This window comes from Mytilus trossulus, chromosome 1 (assembly GCF_036588685.1).
Source record: "Mytilus trossulus isolate FHL-02 chromosome 1, PNRI_Mtr1.1.1.hap1, whole genome shotgun sequence".
Classification (NCBI taxonomy): domain Eukaryota; kingdom Metazoa; phylum Mollusca; class Bivalvia; order Mytilida; family Mytilidae; genus Mytilus; species Mytilus trossulus.
The window spans coordinates 14,781,257-14,802,761 of NC_086373.1; the positions used below are offsets into that span (position 1 = coordinate 14,781,257).

The following is a 21,505-nucleotide window of genomic DNA, read 5'->3' on the forward strand; positions in this document are numbered from 1 at the left end:
AAATTACTAAGTTTTCTAATTATCCTGCTGTACATTTTAGATTCTCTCACTGCCTTGGATTCCTCATTAAATAAAGGCTAGCCATCATGAAATAGCCAAAAGTGGTGAATTGGGCTTACAGGGAATTTTTTTATTAAAGGGATAAATTAGATATTAGCACTTTTTAGCTCACCTTGCCCGAAGGGCCAAGGGAGCATCATCTTCATCTGGCGTTGTTAAATTTTACAAAAATCTTCTCCTCTGATACTACTGGGCCAAATAAAACCCAACTTAGCTACAATCATCATTGGGGTATCTAGTTTAATTAATGTGTCCGGTGACCCAGCCAACCCAGTGGCGGATCCAGAGGGGGGTTCCGGGGGTGCGCACCCCCCCTTTATTTTTGCCGATCAATGCATTTGTATCGGGACATATGTTTTGCACCCCCCCTTTGCCCTGGGTTAGCACCCCCCCTTTCGAAAATTCCTGCATCCGCCCCTGCAACCAACCAAGAAAGCCGCAATGGCTAAAAATAGAACATAGGGGTAAAATGCAGTTTTTGGCTTTAAACTAAAACAAAAAGCAAATCTGACGAAGTAAAATTGTTTATCAGGTAAAAATCTATCTGCCCTGCAATTTTCAAATGAATCGGAAAATCCTTTGTTGGGTTGCTGCCCCTGAATTGGTAATTTTAAGGAAATTTTGCTGTTTTTGGTTATTAACTTTTTATAGAATGAGACAAATTGTAAACAGCAATAATATTCAGCAAAGTAATATTTACAAATAAGTCAACATGACCGAAATTGTCAATTGACACCCTAAGGAGTTATTGTCCTTTATAGTAATTTTTTAACAATTTTCTTAAAATTTGTAAATTTTTACTAACATTTTCCACTGAAAATACTGGGCCAAGTTCATTTTAGATAGAGATAATTGTAAACAGCAAGAATGTTCAGTAGAGTAAGATGTACAAACACATCACCATCACCAAAACACAATTTTGTCATGAATCCATCTGCTCCCTTTGTTTAATATTCACATAGACCAAGGTGAGTGACACAGGCACATTAGAATCTCTAGTTACCGTTTATTGTGAATTACAAAATAATGTCATTTTAATTTTTTGTTGAAGGTTGAAACGAGAGTAGAACAAGAACCTGATCCTTTTTTCACAGAAGAGGACAATTTTGATATCAAAAGTGCACAGCCATTAACAAATATGGATAATGGAGGATGGAGACAACTTCACCAGTCATCAGTTGAAAATTCACCTAATAAAAATATTTCTAGTGACAATGTTAAACTATTGGATGATTTAAGCCTCAGTAAAACTCAGTATTCAGAAAATTATACTGGAGAATCATTTGTGGCAGTGCAGACCTATTCTAAGCATCACATTGACAATGATTCTTTTGATAAACATTTAAGTGATACAGACTTATTACCATCTGGAAGTGGAGGAAGTCTATATGAGGATTTTATAGACGATGTCAAAATCAAAGTTGAAAAGTCAAGATACTCGGATTCCTTACAAACTTTATATGATGATGATAGTGTATCATAATACTTGAAATAAAAGTTGTTTTATTTATTAAAAAAATGCATTTATTATATTTTTGATAGTTTTTGGTGTTGAGTAAAGTAGTGAGTATGAATTTTAGAAAAAAATCTTTCAGTCACTGTATGGCTTTATGAAATAAGTTAAATCACAAATATACTATGCTCTCAGGAAAAACCAAAAAAGAAAGTCCCTAATCAAATAGCAAAATCAAAAGTTGAAACACATCAAATAATTGGACAACAACTGTCATATTCCTGACTTGGTACATGCATTTTCTTACGTAGAACATGGTGGATTGAAATTCAATGACACACCTAATTAGTATTGTTTATTGGTTTCATATCTTTTAAAAGATGCCTAAAAATGTTAGCAGTGACAGTTTTTGAAATGACACAATGATTATTTCATGGAAAGTATATGTTAGTATGCCAAAATTTATATCATAGTCAGACAACTCATATAGAATATTTTTTAAAGCAATTGCTTTTATGCCATCGTGTATGGCCATCTTTGTGACACAGATAAGAGACTCCGCCCAGATCAAGCCATAGTATTTTGTTAAACAGGATCCTGGTCTGTCATTCTTAAACACCTATGTATTTTTTCTAATGCAATACATAATACATAGCTTGAAACTTTTGAAAACATTAGTGGATTTAAGAAGTTTCAGCATATGTTCTTTTTGTATTTAGGGGGACAACCGTTATCAAAGTTCGAGTGAAAAAAGGGCATTTTTATTGCTCTTCATCCTTTCAATAAGCTTTGCATTTTCAAATATTTTGGCCTCAAGCATCACTGTAGAGACGTTGATTGTCGAAATGTGCATATGTTGCAAACAAATTGGTACGGTTCATGTTATCACAGTAATTTATATACTGAATGTTGTCAAAACTTTAAAACAGCATGTTTCTGTCAAACAACATCTGCTGTTGGCTTAGTAATTTTAGTTTCCCTTCAATGATGATCGAGACCAAAACATTTGAAGATTTAGAAGCTATTACAAACATTGCAGGGACTATGATTTAAAACCTTCATAAAGACCTATGAAATATTGCCAAATCTGAACAAGGAATCAGAGCTTTGCATACCCGAGATATATTTCTTAATTTGAGTTTATATGCACAACAGCAAAATTCAATCAAATAAAGGCAACAGTAGTATACCGCTGTTCAAAACTAATAAATCCATGGACAAAAAACAAAATCGGGGTAACAAACTAAAACCGAGGGAAACGCATTAAATATAAGAGGAGAACAACGACACAACACCGAAACGCTACACACACAGAAACGGACCAAGCAACAGACAAAACACCACAAGAATAACAAATATTAACATCAAAACCAAATACATGAATTTGGGATAGATAAGTACTGTGCCACGTCTTATCTCAATATCTCAAAAATAAGAGAAAACACAAACGACTCAACGTTAAAATGCAACACACACAGAAACGAACAATAATATAACAATGGCCATCTTCCTGACTTGGTACAGGACACTTTTAAAGGGGAATAAAAGTGGTGGGTTGAACCTGGTTTTGTAGCATGCCAAACCCCGCACTTTAATGGCAAAGTTAAATATAACATTGAAATGACAACATAATATTACAGGACTACAATACAAATAAATAGGAGAACATATTAGACAAAGAAAAGCATGATATCAACCGATATCCTTATTTATGCCAGAACAGATATACTGACCTGATGATACCTTAGGGATAAATCAAAGTCACCAAACTGAATTATTCAGTGATAGAATAGCATCTTTATAGATGAAATCGAAGTTAAAGGAAAATTGTAGTTTTCTTGACAATATTTTTAGAACACTTTCACTGAAATACAGGCGTCTAAAATGCAACCTCCATCAGGTGCACTCAAGGACGAAAATTTGAAAGCAGGGATGGATTATGAAACTTAACTTTTTGAAGGACCCCAAAATAATAACCTACTTGTTTCGTGAAGTTTCATCACAATACTAAACAAATAAGTTGGCACACAGAAGGCACAGGTGGCTCCAAAATGCATGGCGGTTATTTGACTTCCAATCTCAAGTAATATGTAAATTTAAAAAGCCAACTTTTTGATGATGTCAGTTTCATATATTTTTTTGCTCGAATCAGATATATTTTCACTGTGTTTGATTGTCTCTTCTTTAACAAGATATTCGTATCTAGGTTGGCCGTTCTGTTTTTATTTCCCATTTATGGGCAACTTGGTTTATAGTCTGTATGTTCGTTCGTTCGTCCGTCTGTCTGTCCCGCTTCACGTAAGTGTTCTTGGTCAAGTTAGTTTTTGATGAAGTTGAAGTCTTATCAACTTGAAACTTAGTAAACATGTTCCTTATGTTATTATCTTACTAATTAGAGTTCTGATCCTAATTTCACGATCCACTGAACATAGAGAATGATAGTGCGATCGGGGCATCCGTGTACTATGGACACATTATTTGTTGTTTGAAGTTTTGCTGTTTGAAGCTTTGCTGATTTTTCTATGTCTTCAAGTTTATTAATGTAATATCCAGTAGAAAGAAGGAATACCTCGTTATGTATCAGGGAGGATACGTTGAATTGCAAATTGAAATGTCAAATTATACCTTACCAAACAGTTAATATAACGTGCTCTAAAAAAAACTCATACATAATTGATTTGGGCTGTTCGAAAGTCATTTATTGATTGAGAGAAAACAAATCCGGATTACAAACTAAAACCGAGGGAAACACATCAACTTTAAGAGGGAAACAACGAAACAACAAAAACACTGAAGTGCAACAAAATAGTGCAACACACATAGAAACGAACTATAAGATAACAACTGTTATTTTCTTGACTTTTACAGGACATTTTAAGATTTCAACGGTGGGTTGAACCTGGTTTTGTGGCTGGCCAAAAGGAGACTATGGAAACTCTACCATTAACACCTCTCTGAATGAACAAAATCATTAGAATATAATTAGTACGACGATATTTCATATTCTAAATGCAGTTTACTTTTTTGAAAAAAAAATAATATTCAGATGAAAACTTAACTGAAAATCGCAAATTAACAACATAAGCAAAAAAAGTTTTAATGTTTGAGTGTACTGAATATCAAACTATTCAGTGTATTTCATTTCTGTGGTTAATATTACTACTCGTACACTATATCGTCTTTATTTCAATTGTCAATGTAAACACAATAATTAAATCAAAATGCGCTTGCTCAAGCAATGTGATATTGTTGGCAATCATGCATAAACAATGTTTTAAACAAATTTTATGTTCTAGTTATTGAATTTCTCTTTTCTAACTGAAATCAACCATGAGCAAGAATAACTCAGTTTAATAATTTATAGAGAGAAAAACATTTCGAAAGGAACACTATTATTTCATATTTTATAGATAGTTATGGCAAGCAAACTTCCTTCTTCACGTTCCAAATCTACTTTGTCAATTACCAGTAAAGTAATCACTTTACAAACATCTGACGAAGCATGTGGACCTTGCAAGAGGGATAGTAGTGAAGACTATGCTTTCTGTTGGTGCATTGATTGTGCTGAAGGACTGTGTTCAGACTGTGAGAAACATCATAAGAAGTCAAAGACAAGTATTACACACAGGCTCATACCGTTACTGAAACTAAAGGATATAAGTGACTTTTTAAGAAACTTTACACAAACATGTTGTGACCATACTGGAGGAAGTTTTACATTTTACTGTAAAAGTCATGACAAATTGTGTTGTCCGGGTTGTGTAACAATTCATCAGAAGGAATGCCATGAAATCATTACCCTTGGAGAGGCCTCTGTTGACGCAAAGAAGAACGGAAAGATCGAGGACTTAGGACTGCGAATGAAAGAGGCACTAACAACGTTAAACGAGTTAGAAAATCACAAGAAAGAAAATATTGGAATGATAAATGCACAGAGAAATGGAATCAGAACAACATTAAGTGAAATGAGGCGAAAAGTTAATGATTATTTAGATTCACTGGAAATGAGAATTGAAGAAAAACTATTACAAGCTCATAAAGAGTGTATAGAAAAACTACAAACCCAAACAAAAGACTTGGAAAAGAGAACAGAAACATTGAAAACCTGGCAAAGCGATATCACCATGGTGAAGGATTTTGGATCAGACATACATTCATTTGTAATGTCCAAAAGTCTGGAGAATCTTATGACAGAATTGGAAACTTTCAATAAAAAATCAACTGAGAACTTTGTAGGACTGAATCTGTCGTTTGTTACTTCAACAACATTCGAAAACTTGCAAAATACTGTTCATGCATTGGGTGAAATTTCAGTTAACAAATCCTCGACTGAGTTGATCATCACACCCAGAAAGTCTGCACGAATAAAAAGTAAACTAGTTGTCAAGTAGACCCAGCATGAAGCATTTAAATACCTATACAAGACAATGTTATTTTAAATTTACATAAATTTATATAAAGTGTTCACTATAACGAAACTTAGCTTATATTTGTCTTTTGGTTAAACTTCACGTTCTATGAAATAGACAACCCGTTTACTTTATATATTTCTGAAATGTTCTATGGTTATTTGTGTAGCAATGTCAATAAAATGGTTGGTTAAGTTTAGTTATACAAAGATTGATTGATTGATTGTTGGTTGCTTTACGCTGCATTAGCACAAAAAAGGCTATATCGCGGCGATTTTTATACAAAGTGTCATACCCATAGTAACACACTAATAAAATATAACAGTGGTTTCTTACGAAACTTGGAATGGTGTTATTAAAGGAAAGAATGGATTTTTTTTTTTTTTTTTTTATCTCTATTCAATTCAACTACTAGTATTGATTTTTTCTGTCCTGATTGTTCTTGCGTGATGTGTACTGTATTCCGGTCACGTAATGTTGCCTTATAGCAATATTTGTCATTGTCATATAAGCGGGAGGTTTTACCAGCCACAAAACAAAGTTCAACCCACCAATTACCATATAATGTCCTGTACTAAGTCAAGAATATGGCAGTTGTTATTAAATAGTAATTTTTTTAGTATGTTAGTTAGTTTGCAGATTTGTTTTTCGCTTAATTTTATGACCATTGAACAGCAGTAAACTACTGTTGACTTTATTTACAACTAACTACATTTACATAATGAAAAGTAATAATCATTTAGATAATATTTTCATTGCAAGCACAAAGCCTTATTAGTTATAAAAGGTACCAGTATTATAATTTAGTACGCCAGACGCGCATTTCGTCTATATTAGATCAGTGACACTCATATCAAAATATTTATAAAGCCAAACAAATAGAACGTTGAAGAGCAATGAGGATCCAAAATTCCAACATGTTGTGCCAAATACGGCTAAGTTAAATTATTCCTGGGATAAGAAAATCCTTGGTGTTTCGAAAAATTCAATTTTCAAACAGGAAATTTATGAAAATTACCACATTATTGATATTCATATCAACCTGATATAATTTTAACGTTTTTAAACAGTAACGAAGTCTCAGATTGGTTAAATTTTTTTTGAATGCCCTAAATCAAAGATTGCCCAAAGTAACTGTTGTCCCCTGTCAGTAATTCTCAACTTTTTAATTCTTTATGACTATTGAACAGGGATATACTAACGCTGCCTTTATTTTCTACAACTCTATCCTTATAAACCCTTGATTCGTCAACTCTTAAAAAAGGAATTCATTATTTGACACAAGACGCCGATACTATATAAACTGATAGATTAATATATAAATAATATGTGAGTGGAATGCTGGATAGATGATACACATATATGGAAAGTTGAGAATGAAAAGAAAGAAAACCATCTATTCTGAATCAACCATCACTGTCAATCTCTTTAAGTGTAAAAGAGGGGCGAAATATACTCATCTCAATAGCAGATAGAGATGTAGTTAAAAGATGAAGCTAAAAATGTGACCTTGTATGCATGATTATAGGCAAACAGGCAATAAAGGTTATCTAACCATGACCATTTATGAACATAATTTATAAGCTATCGATACTTTGAGTCATATTTACAATCATGTAGGTCTTGTAGAGCAGGTCATTGATTATTTTCTTATGTTTACATTTCGTGTCTATCTAAAATATTTTTCGAGTTGATAGTAAATTGAAATATAAACAAAACTGATCACCTAATGATAACACTTACAAGTACATCAACAGAGAACCGGAAAATTACAAAGAGATATTCAAACAAGGTGAAAATAAACTGGCAATGCTTTGGCAAAAGAAAGGAGAAAAAAAACCGACCAGTGATTACACGGATCAACCTTAAGGCATGACTTCATCTAAACAGCTGAATGTGTAGCTTTATTTCATACATTCTCAAAAACTCTTTTATAAAGCCAATCTTTAAGAATAAAGGAATAAGTCGGAAAGAAGAGAGGCACAGTTGGTCTGCATGTGGATGTCAATTGTTAGTCATAAAAACAGGTCCTCCAAACAAAACAAATATACATGTATTTCCATTCGAGAAATCAAGCATCTTGATAATACCATATTTAGATAATTTTTGTCTTGAATCAGAGTTTAAACAAAGTACGACTTATCCCTCCCTAAATAAAGATAAATGTTTCTATGTTGAACTTTTTTATGAAGCAGGACTAATTTGTACACTTTTAAAGTTTGGAATGTGAAATATTTTTGTAAAGGGTAGAGAAGAGTCAAATGTTCAAATATTTAGCTGATGAGTAATAGAGATCTTTTTGTAAATATTATTGTTGATAAGAATGTTTTAATAACAGACTATGGATATCAGCTCATCTGACTGATGTTTAATGATATCAATAGTTAATACTAGCCATCCGAGATAATATTCCAATAGCACATCAAAATAAATATAGTATCAAGGACGAGGGAGAACAAATTAACAATTAGTGCAATATATAGGTTCTGACAAGTGGGTCAACTGGAATGAAGAGGGATATTTAAATGACATTGTGAGTTGAGATTATTTTGAATGAGACAATACATTCTTTTTGCAAGAGTCCACATACAAACCCCTAGAAGAGTTCTTAAACGTGCAAAGAGCATTGCACTCTCTTCACAATACAAACAGATTAAATGTCACATACCCGACCAGATGTAGTTGTAGTTTTAACATCCATACAGCAAATGGAATGATCTAGCCAAGATCTCTACTGCTGGATGAGGGAAAATACCAGTGACAATAATAATGCTGGACCTCAACACCCCTTGGGGTCTGTGGAGAAACAAGTATAGCCTGTTTTGAGAGATAATAAAGAGTGAACAACTGTAATGGGCTTCTTTTTGTAGCATAAATTTATCATCTGGAAATTGTTTTGCCTCTAATTAAATTACTACTAGTATATAAAGGCAATAAATGCAAAACCAACGTAGGCCAATGTATTGCAGTTCACGCTTGATAGTATGATTACTAAATTTATTACACCAAACTAATGTCTCCATCTTGAATCAATAATTATGTTTATAATTTTAACCACGCTTTTTTTCTCTCAATTATCATGTTTATCGTTTTATAACAAAAAATATAGAGTTTTCTTGTATGAATTGTTTAACAATTCTCATGTCCTATAATATCTCACTGCACAATATAATTTTTGTTTATGTCACTGCTGGTGGCAGTTTCGTCTCCGAGGGTGTCACCACCCAAGTAGTCAGTTCTTTTGTGTTGACATGAATATCAATTATTTTGTCATTCTTATAAATCTACAGGTTGAAAAAGTATGAAATATTCGAAATACTAAGGATTTTTAACCACAGGCCTAGATTACCATAGTTGTATTTGGCAAAACGTTTTGGAATTTTGGGTTCTCAATACTCTTCTAATTTATACTTGTTTGGCTTTCTCACTATTTTGATCTAAGTTCCAATAATGATTCTTATGTAGAGAAAACATGTGTCTGCTGTATTAAATTTAAGGCTTTGATAACTATTGAAGCTCATACAGTAACCTATAACTGCTTACATTCTCCTCACTTTATCTCCAGTGAATGGTTGTCTCAATGGTAATGATACTACATGTACATCTTATTTTTTATATGAAATAATATGGAATAGAAGTTGTACAATTGTGAAAATTAAAGTTGACTTTAAATTCTTTGTAGTTTGTAAAGTTTCAAAACTTTAATGGTAATCTCAAAATGACCTTTGGCAATGTCTGAAATTGTTTTGAAATAACTCAGTAAATTTGATTTTTTACAACGGTGGCTGTGATTAAACATGCATTATATGCTAGTTGTCATATTACAAAGTTTTGAAAGAATAGGTCATCCTTGAGAAGACTGAACTAAAATGTACATGTATACACATACAGCTGATAAATCTAATATATTCTTTATCAATATTTTATCCAAAACACAATAAAGAAATTCTTTGAGAGGTATATTTGTATAATTTATTCAATGACATAGTCAGATCATAAAACATTGTAAATTTTCACAAACATTACACATACTAAAACAACAAATCAATAATAAAATGGAATGCAATTGTATGAATTATATGTGTATAGATAAGGTTGACACCAGTTCATTTAACTAAATGCTGTCATTACTCGGATTGAGGACAAAAAGATTTATTTGAAGGACACCACATCTTAATCTGCTAATCAGTATATAATTTTAACATTTAAAATCTGGTTTTATTGTGAGATTTTTTTCACTATTTTTACAATCAAGTATAATCCATGAAATGTTCCCCACTCACATAGTTTTTATTAATATAAAAGTGTACAATTACCTTTTGATGTAAGAGTTAATTTGACCACAGTGCATTATTTTTATAGAATGATCTTGTGAGAAAAACAACATAAGAAAATAATATATATTTTAGTATCAACATAAAGTTCAGGTATATTATATATCTATCACTGTACATATGTTGATTCAATTTCTTTTCTGGTTTTGTTAGCTGGTTTGGCCTTTAAAGGGCCAGTTAAAATATTTCTGTGATAATTTTTTGAAATGGACAATGAAGCATTTTTGTAGAGTAAATTTCACAATAAAAATTGTAGTCACAAAAATTTTCTATTTACAGAATTAAATTTGGAAAGTAATCCTATTGTAAATCACTTCAGTAACATGCAATTTAAAATTCTAATGCAACAACGTTTGTAACGTTCATTTTGATTGGATAAAGTCACTTATTTACATGGCATCAATTAATAATTGATGCTATGGGACTTACGCGCAAGCGCAGACGGCATATGACAGATTTTAAATACATGTTTTAACGTTGTTTTCTGACAGTTTCATTAGAATGGAGATACCAATATTGTATTTTAAGCTCCGACGGCACCAATTGGGGATTTGATGGTCGCAAATACCCGTTTACTGTCTCCGCTAACATGTCGCCAGTAAACTTAATTTGCGACCATCAAATCCCCAATTGATTCTTTAAAACGGAAATAGATCGCTTAGAAATGGTCCAGAGAAGAGCAGCAAGATACGTTTCCAACAAACACCATAATCACTCAAGTGTCAGCAAAATGATTGAGCACCTGGAATGGCCATCTCTGGAAAAAAGGCGAAAAGATGCTAGGCTAACTATGCTCTATAAAATAGAACACGACAAAGTGGCTGTTATTAAGGAAGGTCGTCTTATGCAACCAACACGACTGTCGAGGAACATGCACGACAAAAGTTTCCAAATTCCTGCAAGCAGAAGTGATTACAGAAAATACTCATTTTTCCCAAGAACAATCAGGGATTGGAACGCTCTCCCTCCTGGGGTAGCATCAGCACCGTCAGTCGAGGCCTTTAAAGCCTCACTGACAAAGCTGAACTAAATTATTGAAATTGGGGGGTTGGGGTGGGGGGGGGGGGGGTCTGCATGCGCACCTTAGTCATGACATAATAATCAGCTCGTTGATTGTGGTCATTATCAGGCAGAAGCAGAAGAAGCAGAAGCAGAAGATTCTGTCGGAGCTTAATATACAATACAGTTATCTCCTAAATAACATGCATACTGAGAAACATCTTTGTTGTTTAAAAGGTGCAAAAGTACAAAATAATGAATATTCCATTAAAAATATTTTTCGTTAAAAGCTTGAAACAAATACGGGAACCCAGATATGCAATATTCATTCAGAGATACAGGGTAAAATCCTTAATATGACGAAATGAAGATAAATCAGTTTTGGTAAGAGGTCACCGACAGAAGAAAGACATAAGATGATGACTATACAGATCTTATTACATGTACTATTTGAGCTTGAATTACAAAACAAAACCTCTATTACACCACAAAAATAATTTTTATGAATAACTATCATCAAATATTTATAAAATTATTTAATACAACATGTAACTATGTGTAAAATTGGAACATTAGTTATTGAAATACAGTAGTCACTCAAGCACAGGATTAAAACTCAACATGATAATGCTAATAAAGGAAAAAAGAATGAGTTAATTATAAATCTTTAGATTCAATGCATGGAATTTTACCAGACTAATCAAGGAAATGGCAGAACTATCATTTTAAAAAAGCTACTTCACATTTAAAAAACATATGGACTTTTCTAAAATGAACCCATCATATCACAAATTTACCAAAAATATGAAATTTAGGAATACATTTGTGTTTTTGTATTTTTTTCTGTGATGATTTCCAGAAACCAGTCTGATAAAAATGTCAAGCTGTCCAATGAACACATCAACTGACCAGATGGGCTAAGATAACTATTTTTATAGCCTCATTCACTTTAAAAAAATAAATAAATACATTTATAAAATTACAAGAATGTACATACATAAGTTAATACAAAAGATAATCACTAACAAACATATAAAAGAATGTTAAGTCCTAATTAGTTAAAAGACAGTTAGTAAAAACAATACTACTTCAATAAAAGATGCAGCAAGATACAACTGCAACATAAAATGAAAGTCTAAGAAGTGCAAACTGCAAGTTAGTATATTTTGTAATTCCTTCTTTGTGATTTGCTGAGATTGTAATAATATTGTAATATTAAGATTTTTATGGAATCTAAAGAAATACATAAATAAACGATTTTTTTTTTTAACAAACATTCCTATGCAGCGATAAGATAACAAAGAGATTCATAATACACATGCAGTCTGTGATTGTACTGTAAAACCAAACAAAAATTGCAAAAAATGATTTAAATTCAAATTTATGATTGGATGATTAATTATTCTAACTATCCATAAATAATAAAAGATTTAACATGTGTTTTAAGCTGCCTTATGATATGATTTTTATTAAAAACTAAAAATTAAAATTACCTTTAAAATTACTGTTTAAAATTTCAATAAGATAATTTTACATGTAAAATGCCCTTAAAACAAGTAAAATATATGCGCATGATGTGAAACAACAACCATTCCTTCATTTTTTAACCTAAATTACTAATTTTATTTCAATTCAATATATGTACATGTATTCCAATGTACTTGTAAATTTTCCATCTAATAAATTCCATGTATAAAGAAAAGGCAGTTCATGTTTTGTATGGAAAGCCCTAGTTGTAATCTGATAAAAAAATATCAAATATGAAGAGCATTTACTGCATGACTACTACAACTATATAGTGATTTGGTCTTGAATATCTCTTATCATAGACAAACAGATGGACGGACAGGACTAAATAAAATCTCTTGCCAAAATATGCGAGGGAGACATATTGTCATTTTAATATTCCAGGCAAGTTTTAGAGCATTTTTCATATTGATACATACTTGGATAACATTCTATTATTGGTAAAATATAATGATGGATGTGGACTGGTGTTCAATGTATTAATCATGTCGTTACACCAGTACTTGAATTTAACCCCTTCTGACAATAAGAATCTATAGCACTTGTTTCCCCCTGCTCACAATAAGATTCAATATTACTGGAATCTTGTCCTCTTTCGTCTGTGTCTGAAAAACCCTTGTTTTCTCTATCAGATCTATTAGTACTTGAGTAAAAAGATTTTTTTCCTGAATGTTTGGGTGAATTATTGCTTGAGGGAACACATGAAGAGTTATTAGACGAGGATTCCTCATCTGAAGAATGTATTAACTCAACGTCTGTGTAGTCTACACTGTTCATTTCATTTCCACCGGACATTTCACCTGTGGTGAATGAAGTTTCTCCGAAGGATTGATTAGTATTTTCACTAACTCCCAGAGACTCGATTATAGCATCAGTTTGAATAATACTTCCATTCTGATGTATATGATTATTGTGTTTACTGTTGTACCCTCCCGTGCTGCCATTTTGATTGGAATATTTTTTATCCAAACTATTGTTGTGCGATATACTGTTTCCATTTGTACTTGATCCACCTAATCCACTGTCGTTACCATTACTATTCCGTAGTAAAGGCTGAAGAGATTCATGGGTATCAATTCCACTGCCATTGTTTTCTCTTTTATCAAAACCAGATTTCTAAAAAAGACAGAAAGGTTTATTTATTAATAATTCAATGCAAGTAAATTTATTTTTCAAATAATCATTAAATCAACCTTTTATTTGTACCTCTTGCATGTATTCATTCACAAACATTCTTAATCATTGCTATACCTATTTAAATCCATTTCAATACTGTAAAATCAGAAGTTATTGTGAGGGTTTTATTAATGCAACAGGGTGAGTATCACATTAATAACAACTCACAATATAATATTTGATAGATAAATTTGTTTCAGGTTTTGTCTGAAATCTCAATAATTAATCTCACATTTTTGTTAATTCTTCAAAAATCACACACATACATATCCACGTTTATTTAGATTTAACTGTACTCCATATTAAACCCCATATAATTAAAGAGTTAGTTTAGTTGTGTATTTGCAATTTGTATATTTCATTTGTTCATGCTTGAAGCTCATTATTCACTGTGCAAAAAGGTAAACAAGCCCAAAGTATAAGCCATTTAAAAAAAAAAGTTGGTTATTCATGCCAATGACCATTTCTGTTTGTATTAGTCTAGCTGTACATATACCCCCTTTACTACCCTCTTCAAATATGTATTAGGATCAGCTGCTACTACAATGAACATCTCTACATTTTTAGGCTTTACCTTAAACAGATTTGTTTCTTCATTATTTAAACTTTGTTATTAATCATTTTAACCAACTACTGTGGATTCTTTTATTTTCAATACCAATTTTAGTGGATTGAGGAAAACTTGCATTTTTGTGGATATTTAATTTCGTGATTCTGGCAATGTCTGCATACATTTCTAAAGAAAATTTGTAATTTTTTGAATATCTTAATTTGTGGTTTCCCTGTACCCACGAAATCCACAAAAATTAGTATCCAACGAATAGTATACACGTAAGTGAATCCACAGTAAAAGGATTAAACTAATAAAAAACATATTATCCCAAGATGTTGGTACATATGATATATAACAAATGGATCACAAAGCAAATCTTGTCCTTCACTACCAAAAACTATAAAAATGGTTATTTAAAAAAGTCATTAGAGTGGGGCGCCCATATTCGCCGTGGACACAATTTCGCCGTTTTATGATTTTGAGGTGTAAAAACCTCAAAGGATGGCTGAAATGGAAGACATATACAGGTAAATGATATTATATAACAAATATGATTGTTTTTTAAAACTGAGACAAAATTGCAGCACCTACTGAAAAGGACCGAAAAACAGACAACGATTTTCGGCCAATTTCCTGAAGAAAAACACGAATTCAAAGAAGTATTTCTAAGTAATTCTTTGACTGAATGCTCTAAATTTCAGTTCTTAACACCTTTGAAATGTCTGCTATTCATCTATAATGAAATTGATTTGATCAATGTTGTTTAAAGCTGCGGTTATTTGGTTTTAAATAGATGTGTATAAACAGCAAATATGTGTCCCCCATTGACAAAAAAATCAGGAAATCTAAACACCCTTTAATCCAATTTTTAAGATGATTATATTTTTCGAACAAACATGTCTTCAAGCTTGAGAATATTTTGCATTGGAAGTTATCTTCATATAGAAATATCAGTATACTTCAAAAACATTTAGACCTGAACATAAACTGTAGAAAAGATGTGGCGAAAATGAGCACCCCACTCTACATTAAAAGCTCTGTTTAATACTTTAATAAATAAGATAATTTCTTTTATTTCATGAGAAAAGCCTTGTGTACATACATGTTGTTTTCTTAATTGTATTCTTTTAATGTTTTAGTCTAGTTGAAATCTCGTTCTGGAACTATTTCCAAAGCATGTGATTGAAGTGGAAAATACCAATGAATTTAATAAATATCATAATTAAAAACTCAACACGGTGAAAAAATTGTGTATTTACAAAATTTTTAGTAATTTTTTTTTCAAATTCTATTACCAATCACTTAATCAGTCTTTTTAGCCAAAATGGGTAAAAAGGTGATTTTACTAGAAACATGTACATCCCATATCCCTTTTTCCTTTTCCCTTTTTTTTTTTAGATTTGTATATTTATTCAATCATTTATATATAACACAGAAGTTGAAATAATATGCAGTTTGTTCTTAAAACAGATAAAAATCACAAATTTACAGAATTGATAGCATGGTAAATATGACAAGGAAAAGCATCAAAAGATGATAAAACAATAAAATAAGTATCTTATATTAACACCTAGCTTTATTTTTTTAAAGTTAAATCTGTTCAGATTTGTGCCCTTCATCTTTATTGAAAGTTTGAAAAAGTTTAATTGTGGAAGCACAATTTTTTCCCAATAATAATAACCCAAAATATGGGGAAATCATCAAAGCTATTTTTTAAATGTCATGGCAAGTGCACCACCTAATGATTTTTTCTTCACCTATCATTAATTTACAGTCATATAAACCGGAAAATCAGGTTAAGGATTTTTTTTAATTCTTTTGCTCCTCAGAGGTGTATTATAACCTTAAGCTGATTAAATACTGAATTAGCAATAAGTTTATATCATGCCAATGCTTAAAAACACCACTGAACAACAAACTAACATGGAATGATAATCACATTCAATGGAAGCCAAATCTTGTTAATATTTCACTTCTGCAAATTTATTCAGATAGAGGTAGACCTTAGTGCATTATATATGTTCTACATAAACTAATAAAACCATACATACTGTTTTAATAGTAGGCAGATTGATCTCTTTCACTTCTTCTGCTTGTTTTTTTAAAGAACGCCTGAAAAGTACACAAAATATTTACATAAAATAGGCCTTAAGTTTCCACATTTGAATTGTTTTACATTAATATTGTCATTTCGGGGCATTTTTATAGCTAACAATGCGGTATGGGCTTTGCTCATTGTTGAAGGCCGTATGGTGACCTATAATTGTTGATATCTGTGTTATTTTGGTCTCTTGTGGAGAGTTGTCTCATTGGCATTCATACCACATCTTCTTTTTTAATAAAAGTCAATTGTATTAATTTGTATATTTATATTCTTGTAAGTATTCTAAGAACACAAGATAGTGAACTATTTGAGAACATATTTCTAGCTTCAATGCCGTTAGTTTTCTTGTTTGAATTGTTTTACATTGTCATTTCTGGGCCTTAATTGGCTGACTATGCAGTGTGGGCTTTGCTCATTGTTGAAGGCTGTACAGTCCCATATAGATGTTAATTTCTGTGTTATATTGGTCTCTCTTGGAGAGTTGTCTCATTGGCATTCATACCACATCTTCTTTTTTTATAAAAGTCAACTGTATTAATTTGTATATTTATATTTTTGAATGGATTCTATTCTAATTTTTTTGCGATTTTAGAATTTGATTAATGTAGCTTATAAGGAAAGATCTAAGTTTTACATGCTGTCAAAATCTGTGCAAATACTAGTGAAAAAAAGTTTGCTTACAGTATAATTACTTACCTACAATACACTATACCAACTATTACCAATATAACAAATGCTGCAATACCTCCAATAGCAGCTCCTAGTATCAAATTCTCTGTTTCTGATTCTGTAAACACAATGTATTATAGATTATGAGGTTTCACAGAAATCAGCAAGACAATAATATCAAGCATGGTAGCACTGGAAAAAGCATTTGCAGTATCTTACAAATAATTTAAAAATCTAGATTGTTTCTTTTTAACTGTCTGTATACAAAATTCCAGGCATGGTAAACCAGTCCAGTAAAGCTACATATCTTAATACCACATGGTATTAAACATGACTTATTGGTGATCCGCAAACACAGTAAAGTTTACTAATACAATACTCAAATTAAATTCACAAACATATTTTGATATTTTGAAGAAGCAAGAAGCAAGAGAGACACAATTTATTCTTTTATAATAGCAAAATTTAATTTGTAAAATGTACACTTGTTCAAGTGAAATGAAGCAAAATAAATAGTTGATGGGAATTAAGCCATAATTTGCTCTAAAGGTTTATCTTAATCAAACTTTCAAAGAAATACATATCTTTGCCTTGTTTTTCCTAATTCAAACGTTTTTAAAAGTAAAGACATGATTTTAGTGATAAATCTTGCCTTAAAACATTAAGTAAACTTACCAAAAGTCTTTGGGGACTTAAAAAGGACTTTTTTAGATGTAGTCCAAGGTCCATATTGTCCATCTTCCATTTTGGCACTTATGTTGATTATATAAGTTTGACCTTCAATCAAATTCTGCAATGTGTATGATGATTCTGAGGCAGACACGGTTTCATTCTGTTCTTTGCCTGTATATGATACAATATTTTTAAGATAATTGAAATTACAACAATAGGTACTGGAAGCAAATCTCACAAAACAAAACCTTGCTATACAGCAAGTAGTTCAAGGGAAGTATAAGACACAAAAGCCTAGGAAAGAAGGCTGAATGGTTGGACCAGTCCATCACTACATACTATAATTTTGGAGACAATTTAGATGTAGACTGCTTCATTTAAAATCCAATCATCTGTAAACAAATACCATAAATTTAGGTGTTTGCAATAATAATCTTGTATTTGTGTCATGTTTAAAATTCCAATAATAAAGCATTCAACAATTTCTGAATATACAGTAGAAGATCTAGAGAGATTGGCAATACCACAAAAATCAAATATTTACGAATATGCAAGTTTTCAGTAATCCATGAAAATTGATATCCACGAAAAATAAATGAATCCACAGTAGTTCATTCAACTACAAATTATGGACAATGGGAGACAACTCCATTTTTTAAAAAGATAATTTACAATGACATCATTTATATTTTTAGAACAGATATTAAATTCCTGCAAATTGCACAAGTTAAGTAATTTTTTGCCAGATGTTACATTTTTTAGTAACTTGAATATTTGAGCATATATTACATTGATATATTTCTGGAAATTTAATGGACAGAATGTTATAGAATGTTATGATCAATTCACTATATTTTGGGTATCAAAAAGGTAGTGATAAGCCTTTTGAAGATTTAGATATCAAGTCAGTAACATAGGGTTATGATTGCATTTCATTCAATCTTTACCCAAAAATCAAACTTTTGAGACGGAGGTCTTAATATTATGGCCCACACTTGGAACAGTTATTACCTATGTAAAATGTTAGAAACTACCAATCAAAAATTGAATATGAATTAACACAATAAAGGTAGGAGGATCCCAAGTTATGCCCCTTAATAAAACAGAAAATAATCGTAGGCTTCAAGTTAAAAACTTGAAAAGTCTTCAATCAGTTAAGAAAATCAAAAACCCACATGTTGTTGCTGAAGTATGTCCCTTAATGAGGGGAAACTTATGATAACTTCACTCTTTCTAATGGCTGGCACTTTTAATTTTCATTTACCCAACCCATAAGTGCATGGGGAACCTTTGTGTTGCAGTACACATTTTTCAGTTATCAATAAAAGATGAATAAAATCACTAAATTGAAAACATGTATAAATTACTCAAATAATAGTATAGTACATTGTATTCTGAACTTGAAATTTTAAACTTTTTGACATAATGAGCTCAATTCAAGGAGTGAAAACACTGGAAAAACCAAACAAACCTTCACATTGATCTTCTGCACTGCCAGTCGTACAAAACCGAACTTCATAAAAAGCAACTTTTCCTTGACCCTGGGTACAGGTGTATGGTTTCCATATGATAAAAATACCATCTTCTTGGTCAGTATCTGTGGGTACTTCCAACTCTAATGGTTTCTTTGGAACTGTAAAGATCATATAACATATCATAAAGTAAATACTGATTCATTGGGGTTTTTTCAAAATTATTTTTTGGATAATCTTAGCCCTTGATTTTTCCCAAAAATATTCATTCCGTTAAACAAACTGTTTTTTCCTTATATCACAACAATGTTAAATTCAACAATTCATTCAGAAACAGTTTTAACATGATGAATCATTGCAGCTCCTGCTATCTAAATTAGAAATGAAAAGCTGTTTTCTATCATTGTTAATTACTATTTTCTTATTCAACTTCTTGATCACTTTAAAGTAAGAAACTGCCAAAGAAGTAAAGTCTGTATCATGTCATCAAGGTTTTAACTAGTGTTGTGATTGTGAGTTTGTCTTCATGTCCGTAATGTCGCAAAACAGTGTTAACGTTGTTTCCCGTATTTTTTACGTTGTGTGATAGTGACGTGGGAGAGAGAGATGTGTTGCCGGATGGACAAGATGGCTGAATGTTTGTACTATCGGAGTGTATGCCGTGTATTTTGTATTTTATGAAACGTCTGTATAGTACATGTCATACATGTAATGTGAATAAATCATCAGGACTGATATTTTCTACAAATATGGTGTTTACTTATAAATTATGAACGCTCGGAATTTTACGTTTACAACAACTAGGACCATAGTTTGACATTTGACCTGTGACCTGCAAACTATCCTGATTTATCTAAAATAATAAAATAGGTAAGTTCTGCAAGAAAGACATACTTAGATCCAGGGAGGTTATTTAGATGGCCATCAGAAAATCAGAGATTCTCTATAGAGTGTGGGCAGGACCTTTCCAAGGATGTCAGGATGGTGTGTTTTTAAGCTGGGAATTTTGGGATTGATCCTTTTGGGGGTCAGCCATTTCTTTTTTTGAATTTCAGGATGTCAGGATTTATTTTCTTTAAATTCAGGACCTCCTGATTTTATGTTTGTAAGGCAGGAATTTCTAGATCAGGACCGCTCCCACCTCCTTTCTATACTAACCTCCTCCTTTTAGATATACACAATGTTTGTACCATGTAATACCACTGCTGATGAACCAACCATTATGTACTGTTTCTTCAACAGATATTCCAAACCAATAATCAAAATAATTCTCAGTTATATTAATTGAAACTGTTGTTTTGTTAGTAGCATTGTTGTCTAAAATCAGCTCTGATTTAATAGCCTCCTGAAAATCAATAAAACAATGTAAACGTTAACAAATCAGAACCGTTTTCTGTCTTGATTTTTCTTAAATTTTGAAATGGAATGAGGTAAAGGTCAAGCGAAAACTGTCTGACAAGCATAAGGACCTTGCAAAGTATGATTGAAGTACCCAGGTCTTCCTCCTTCTAAATTAAAAATCTTTTAGGAAGATAGCTAACACTGCCGCCTGATCACTATCCCCATCTCAAGATTTCTGCAACAAAAGTCACAGGCTTAACAATAAGACATTTTCTAAATTAGTCTTCAAATGTATTTTATAATAATAAATAGATTCAGTTCAAATTTCATAATATTCTATAAATTCGAAGATTGACAAAATTATTAATTGTATAAAAACTTTATCTTAATGTTCCTTGCAAAAAATAACAACAGGAAATTATTATGAAGCCAACACCAGCTGAAACATTGTTTGTTTACCCAATGTAGAGTGCTTAATTTATTGGTTCACAAGAACGTTGATGATAAGAGTGTATTTTATTTTTACCTGACAATTTCCTGGTTTTCCTGGCTTTGTACTATTCTTTTTGCACCATGACAAATTATAGTTAGAAAAGTCACCAGTACTGTTATTGATAGTTCTTAAATTCCATGTGAATAAAACTTGAATGTGACTGATAGCTTCTACCAATGTTAAACTAGGTAATGAGGGTCCTGAAAAATAATAACAACTCAAAAGTTACCAATAGATTCAGAT

The 21,505-nt window shown here is 31.6% G+C and overlaps 3 protein-coding genes across 5 annotated transcripts in view; 2 read left to right on the top strand and 1 right to left on the bottom strand.

Annotated features, from left to right (window-relative positions):
- LOC134716105 (AP-4 complex subunit epsilon-1-like) overlaps positions 1-1,580 on the top strand; it is a 31,124-nt gene extending 29,544 nt beyond the window's left edge. The window contains exon 19 of the mRNA XM_063578881.1: positions 1,112-1,580. Within this exon, the coding sequence (XP_063434951.1) occupies positions 1,112-1,543 (432 nt within the window). The 3' untranslated portion in view covers positions 1,544-1,580. The remainder of the gene's footprint in view (positions 1-1,111) is intronic.
- A 3,349-nt stretch (positions 1,581-4,929) lies between these two features.
- On the top strand, positions 4,930-5,904 carry LOC134724101 (probable E3 ubiquitin-protein ligase MID2). The gene has a single exon (XM_063587601.1). The coding sequence runs from the start codon at positions 4,930-4,932 to the stop codon at positions 5,902-5,904; it is 975 nt and encodes a 324-aa protein (XP_063443671.1).
- Positions 5,905-9,880: 3,976 nt separating this feature from the next.
- The window catches only part of LOC134716122 (uncharacterized), a 56,657-nt gene continuing 45,032 nt past the window's right edge, over positions 9,881-21,505 (bottom strand). For all 3 annotated transcript variants that reach the window (XM_063578914.1, XM_063578920.1, XM_063578904.1), the window contains 7 exons: positions 21,296-21,462; positions 20,587-20,773; positions 19,428-19,589; positions 17,960-18,127; positions 17,312-17,402; positions 16,563-16,623; positions 9,881-13,898 (listed from right to left, as the gene is read on the bottom strand). In XM_063578914.1, the coding sequence (XP_063434984.1) occupies positions 13,266-13,898; positions 16,563-16,623; positions 17,312-17,402; positions 17,960-18,127; positions 19,428-19,589; positions 20,587-20,773; positions 21,296-21,462 (1,469 nt within the window). In that variant the 3' untranslated portion in view covers positions 9,881-13,265. The remainder of the gene's footprint in view (positions 13,899-16,562; positions 16,624-17,311; positions 17,403-17,959; positions 18,128-19,427; positions 19,590-20,586; positions 20,774-21,295; positions 21,463-21,505) is intronic.

Excerpts from the sequence above, each read along its gene's own strand:
- LOC134724101 (XM_063587601.1), top strand. The coding sequence starts at position 4,930 with ATGGCAAGCAAACTTCCTTCTTCACGTTCCAAATCTACTTTGTCAATT.